The following is a 6,458-nucleotide window of genomic DNA, read 5'->3' on the forward strand; positions in this document are numbered from 1 at the left end:
CGTTCTGATCTGCCTTCCAGCCTCTGGTTGAACGGTTTGAGACCTTCTGCCTGGACCCTTCCCTCGTCACCAAGCAAGCCAACCTCGTGCACTTCCCGCCGGGATTCCAGCCTATCCCTTGCAAGCCTTTGTTCTTTGACCTGGCCCTCAACCATGTGGCCTTCCCACCCCTTGAGGACAAATTGGAGCAGAAAACCAAGAGCGGCCTCACAGGCTACATCAAGGGCATCTTTGGTTTCAGGAGCTAACCAGGCTCTTCCTCAGGGGCAGGGAGGACCTGACTTACTCTGTACTGAGACAGACCCGGCAAGTTCCATGGCATTAAATCCAGTTCTGCATTGGCTGGGGCAGATCTCAGCACCCTCAGCCCAAAGGCCATTCATCTTGTGTGTTTGTGACTTACTTCTGTAGCCTGTCATCTTCTGGGCCCAGCGTCAGGGTCTCAGTGTCCCCTGTGCCTCCTGGGGACTGCTGCTGTCCTGCCCTTGTAAGCCATGGCTGATCACTTTTGGTCAATATATGTTTGAGGTCCACACCAGGCTTGGGGGGCTTGGGAGTGTTTGTCATGTGTCCTCAGTCCCCTGGATTTGAAACGACCTCCTTACTGTGAGCGTCCAGAGTCTCCTGAAGTTTGTCAATGACTGAAACACGGGCAGTGTCACCCAGAGTTGTGGTCAGCCTTACCCCTTCCGAGAACATGCAGAGTGCTCTATTTTTAACTATGTTACACTCGTAAATGACGAAACCAAATCTTGTATTAAAAGGCAAAGGTGATGGAGACTGTGCCTGGTCTTTGCATGTCCTCCCTCACCCACACCCAGCTCTCCGGGACCTGGTGGATAACTATGAGGGCAGGTACATACTGCCTTGCTGGCAGCCAGATGTGGCAGATGCCAGGTGTGCCTTAGAGGCAGTTTTCAGTGTCCTCATCTGTGAGTTTGCATGCTGCCACATTTTCTCGCACGTTCCTCCCCTACCTGTGGCTGTTTGCTTTGGACATACTTTTCTTTAATTTCCATGACAGATTCAGTAACAGCCATCACAAAAATTAAGAAAGAATAAACCTAGCATAAACCTGAACTGCACGGTCCCTCGTCCCTTTGGAAAGCAACCGTCTGCCAGGAATGAAATGTTGCTTTTATGTGGTTCAGAACAGGCTGGATAGTATGAGGGCAGGCGGAGGCTGAGGTTCTGAGGGTGTGTTCTTGAGGATGGATCCCTGCACGCACACCAAGGGTGGAAGATCTAGAAAGGGTTATGCAAACATGCTGGGCCAGCCTGGGATACTCAGAGGGGCTACCTTCCCCTGGGGAATGGCTTAAGTACCGGAGCTCCGCAGCCATTCAGACACTGTCATGGAGCTTGTTCTGTTTAGGATTCACCATCTGCCTATGATTTAGGAGTTTCCTTTTCTTCCCTCTGTTCCCTCCCTCCACTCTGACCTTCCTTATGAAGGATGAATAGCTACAGGCTGACAGCTCCAGAGAGTCCTGAAGGCTCTGGTCAGTGTCCCAGATGGGCTGAGGCAGTGCTGGGCGTCACTGCATTTCCTTTTGGAATTGGTGATGGGACCCAGGCCTTGCCCATGCTGGGCAGGAGTTCTACCGTCATCAGGTCACTGAAGTGCTGGGCCTTTATTCTTCCCTCTCCCCTCCTCCCCTTGTAGCCCCAGGCCATACTGGCTGAGGCTCTGCATCTCTGCACTGCTCTGAGGCACTGCTGTGCAGAGAGTGTGTGGGTGTGTGGGTGTGTGGGTGTGTGTGTGTGTCTTGGGGGAAGGGGGTGGTCAGAGAGGTTCAGGATGGGTCAGGACTGAGGTCTCCAGCCAGCTCACAAACACTTTCATACAGGCAAGATCCACAGACACTAAGGCAGTCTGTCTCACAGACCTCAGGCTCAGGGGATAGGCCCTGTTCTGTTGTGGCTCATGTCCCCTCCTGGAAGGATCCCCTGTCTGTCTGCTGTCTCCCTGAGTTGAGAGAGGGCTCCAGGGAGATTCTGCCCCTGTTATCACTCACTGGCTTCATTTCTACCCAATGGGACACTGCAAGAGGTAGTGAGGGTTCTGCTGGGACAAGGGACACTGGGGCAGAAGTCCTTCAGAAACTCCTACGTGTATTTCCCATCACACCCTCACCTGATGTATGTCTCTCCCTTTGTGCTTCATATCAAGAGTGATGTTTTGGAACTCCTGCTCGCAGTGGGAGATTGCCAGGCCTGCATCCTTCCCTGTAGCAACCGAGGGTCTCACCAGAGCAGTGTGCTGACAGCTTGTGAGCAACCCTTGTCCCTCAGTAGCCTTGGACCACAGGAAACAGGTCTTCTTAAAAGCTGGGGTACTGGCTTCCCCCTGTCCAGGAAAGAAGGGCCCTGCTCACTCTCATGTGCCCTAACCATCCATAACAGCTCATCACACAGAAAAGCTAGTTGATTGCAGGATTCAGAGTAGCCTCTTGCTGCCTGCAACTCTGAACATTAAGAGGGCTAAGAAAATACCCAAAAATAGCAAAGATATGTGCTGCTTTTGATTTATTAGGTGTTTTTTTTTTTTCTTTGAAGACAGTTGTTGCTACAAAGGAGACAGAAAGCAGATTTAGCTGTAGAATTTACCGAGGCTCCAGAGAATAAATTGGAAGCTGCCTGCATCCTGACAGCACCAGTTGGAAGTCTAACCTGCTGTTCCTTTAGCATTAGACACACTTGTGTGATGGCTGCCAGAAGTCTGCACAGCCTGGGGAAAGCTATGGTCAGGGACACTCCTGGGCAAGCCAGAAACCCACCAGTCCAGTGGATGCCTGACTTCTCCCTGTGTCATCTGCCCAGGAAGGGCTCTGCAGATGTCTACAGAGGGATTATTAGCTTTGTATCCAAAATAAACCAAACAAAAAACTTTATATGACACATTTAATTTCATCTCTGGAGTGCTGTGATTAGAACCTGGGCGGCTTGGGTTAGTTTTGAAACTCAGCTTCCAGTCCCCTTGTGTAGAAGGCCCCGAAAGAAGAGCAGCTTCCGCCCTCCACACCTCTCATGCTGCCCCTATCTGTCAGGTGGGCTGTGCCACCTTTGATTCCTCTGGTGATTCCGTTTTATAGACACACTGCCAGAAGAACCTCTGCCAGGCAGCCATGCGGATTCCTGGGGCCCAACCTTGTGTGTCTGACTGAAGGAAGGAGGCTTCTCTTTCTTTCTTTCTTTCTTTCTTTCTTTTTCTTTTTCTTTTTTCTTTTTTCTTTTTTTCAGAGACAGGGTTTCTCTGTGTAGCCTTGGCTGTCCTGGAACTCACTCTGTAGACCAGGCTGGCCTCGAACTCAGAAATCCGCCTGCCTCTGCCTCCCAAGTGCTGGGATTAAAGGCGTGCGCCACCACTGCCCACTGGAGGCTTCTCTTTCTAACTACCCCACCTGGCTGTCCTCTCCAGACCCAGTTGGTGGATGGCTTTGCAGCCGACAGAGAGCACAAAGGAAGGAAGGAGATTCAGGCTGTCCAAGGGTCAGGCAGCAGATTCTGTGCAAACCAAGGGCAATTTCCTGTTTCTGGGAAAAGAGAACTAATTGCCACTATCTGCTTCCAAGGGCCAAGACCCACTGAAGGGGGGGCTTGAGGCCTGGCATTGTTTGCCAAGTATTCCCCAGGGCCTAGTTGTTCTTTGTACTTAGCTATGCTATATGGTTCTCAGTTTGCTCAGTTCTCAGAAGCCACAGGCCCTTTGGCTTCACATGAGCTCCCGGCTTCAGCCCAGCTGCAGACTAGGGACATGAACGCACTGCCACTGAAGTCACAGGGCAAGAGGAACTAGAAAACCCAGCTGATTTCAAATGTTTGGATCCACAGAGGAAGAAGGAGGGCAAGGGGCAGGGAGGACCAGAAACCATGCCCCACGGGGCCGTAAGTGGGCACCTGGGGTCCGCCCTGTTAACTGGTAGGTCTGAGCTATGCTGCTAAGTTTCTATTTGTTTGTTTTTTGTTTCTTTCTGGTTTAGACAGGGTCTTGGCATCAAATTCTGCATTAATCTCTTGCCTCTGCCTCCCAAATAGTAGAATTAGAAGAATATATCACCATTACTGGCTTGTGCCATAGAGTTTTGTCTTGTGACAGCCTCATGGAATTCAAACTGGCCTTCAAGTTGTTCCATAGGTGAAGATGACCTGGAACTCCTAACCCTTCTCTCCAGTGCTGGGCTAGCAAGCTTGGGCTCCCGCCTGTCTCTCAGATCCAACTTGAGCTGTGGACACCTGTATTATGCTAGAAGTATGCTAGAAGCCATAGACTTACTTATTTTGAATTTTATTTTTTAAATTCTATGTGAGTGTTTTGCTACATCCTTTCCTGTGCACACCAGACATACAAGGCTCAGGGTGGAGGAGAGCATCAGATCCCCTGGAACTGGAGTCACGGAGGGCTTTGAGCCACCACGTGGGCTCTAGGGATTGAACCTGGGTCCTCGGTAAGAGCAGCCAGTGCTCTAACTGCTGAGCTGTCTCTCCAGCCCCCTCCTTACTTATTTATTTTTAAGACAGGGGCTCCTGTAGCTCCGGCTGGTCTCAAATTCAATAAATAGGCAGAGATGGCCTTGAACTACTCATCTTCCTGCCTCTGCCAATCCAGTCTTGAATTGTAAGTATCACCACACTGGGTTCATGGAGCTCTGGATATTGAACCCAGGGCCTCATGCTAGGCTGGCATGCTACTGACTGCACTTCATCCCCAATAGTAAAAGCCAAATTTAAAAAAAAAAAAAAAAAAGGTGGGGTGGGGTATGGGGAGGATTAACACATTTAACTCAATATATTCAAAATATCATTGCAATGTATCATTAACGCTGGGAAAGAGGGCGACGTTTTGTCCTTTTTCATAGAAAGCCTTTTTGTACACGGCTGCATCATACATCTCACTTTGGTGTGGGCATGTTCTCGGATGGCTGCCATGGGCAACAGTACAGGTCTCAATAGAGACAGGAATACAGAGAGTCACAGCTTTCTCCTGCGATTTGTTCCTGGGACCAAAGTCCCTGCCATCTGAGTGGGAAGCCCCTGCAGGAAGGGTTCCCTTCAGAGCTGAGTCTTCCTGCCTGCAGCTGGCCAACCCTCATCTGACAGAGGACAGTCACCCCTGGAAGCCGGGTCTTGTTTTTTTTTTTTTTCTTGCAGTGAGTCAATTAGCCCTTGAGCCTAGGAGCTGTGTTCAGCCCCCAACAGTGCTGGTCCACTGCCTGGGAGGCTTCTGAAGAGCAGTGGAGCCATGGCTCAGACCAGCTGCTGTCTGAGTACCTTCCACCACCCCACCTCCCACAGCTACTACCTCCCGGGAAGTGCCCTGTCTCACAGGTGAAGACAGCTGTGTGGACACCCGGCTGGGGGAAAGGTGGTAGTTAGTGCGGACCTCGGGCCATGCGGTCATATAAATAGCACCTTGGGAGAAGAGCTGATTGCAGGCGTGACACCAGTGTTTAGGAGGAAATTGTCACTGGGATTGAAATGGAGGGCTGGGTTGAAGGCTAAGTGGTTTGCACCCCTGATGACATCTCACTAATCATTTTGTGCCTGGAGCAGTGGACACCCTAGGCCACCATGTTTCCTGTGGCTGATTGCTGTGTCAGGGCCTCCCTCAGCCTTCCTCAGCCCCCTTTGCCACTAGCAACCCCTTTCAGGAGCTGAAAACCGAATCTTGTCTCTAGTTCAGTGACCGTACTCAGTAGCTTCTTAGTGAGATGCAGCCAAAAGACAGCTGGGCCCCTGCTGTTGCTCTGAGGCCCTACTAGAAACAGGAATTGACTTGGCATCAGATGTGAGGGACAAGTCACTAAACCATAAGTTAATGTGATCATCAGACAGTCTGAGTTGGTAGAAACTACAAGGACCACTCGGTGGCTTTTCTACCTGGAAACCAGACAGAACAAGCCAAGCACTTGTGGACTTCACAGTGACCTCGGCTGCAGGGCTGATCAATTCTGGTCGAGATTCAGGGAGGTGGGTAGCCTGGCCTCTCAGAAGCTAGGCTGAGTATCTTCTGAGGGTCCTATCTGAACATGGGGAACCAACTGGGTGGTACCCATATTTTAAAAATATCAGGTTGGACAGAGCAGTTCTGGTGGTTCACACCTGTAATCACAGCACTTGAGGCCGTAAGATTGGTTGCCAGCTTGGGCTACAGAGCAAGAGCCTGTCTTAAGTTTAAAAGAAAAAAAAAAAAAAAAAGTTAGCTGCCTGGTGTGAATGCCTACCAGCTGCTCCGCGGGAGACAGAGCAAGGCCGGGGTGGCCCCACCTCTCCACCTCTCCTGGAAAGCTGAGCTATGGGTGGGGGCCCGGTTGATAGTGGACCTCTGTGCAAAGGCCCTAGGGGTTGGCTAACCCAATCTCTAGGACTCGCTGAGCCAGGGCCCGCACATGTACTTGGGTCAGTCTGTCTCGTATTGCTCCAGCCTGGCCACTTCCCCACCTGGGTGTGATCGCTGC

The 6,458-nt window shown here is 51.0% G+C and overlaps 1 protein-coding gene across 1 annotated transcript in view; it reads left to right on the forward strand.

Annotated features, from left to right (window-relative positions):
* Positions 1-778, forward strand: part of Srp68 (signal recognition particle 68) — a 29,301-nt gene extending 28,523 nt beyond the window's left edge. Inside the window, exon 16 of the mRNA XM_034506600.2 lies at positions 21-778. Coding sequence (XP_034362491.1) covers positions 21-248 — 228 coding nt within the window. The 3' untranslated portion in view covers positions 249-778. The remainder of the gene's footprint in view (positions 1-20) is intronic.
* The last annotated feature ends 5,680 nt before the right edge of the window (positions 779-6,458 follow it).

The sequence above is a fragment of the Arvicanthis niloticus genome, chromosome 6 (genome assembly GCF_011762505.2).
Source record: "Arvicanthis niloticus isolate mArvNil1 chromosome 6, mArvNil1.pat.X, whole genome shotgun sequence".
Classification (NCBI taxonomy): Eukaryota; Metazoa; Chordata; class Mammalia; order Rodentia; family Muridae; genus Arvicanthis; species Arvicanthis niloticus.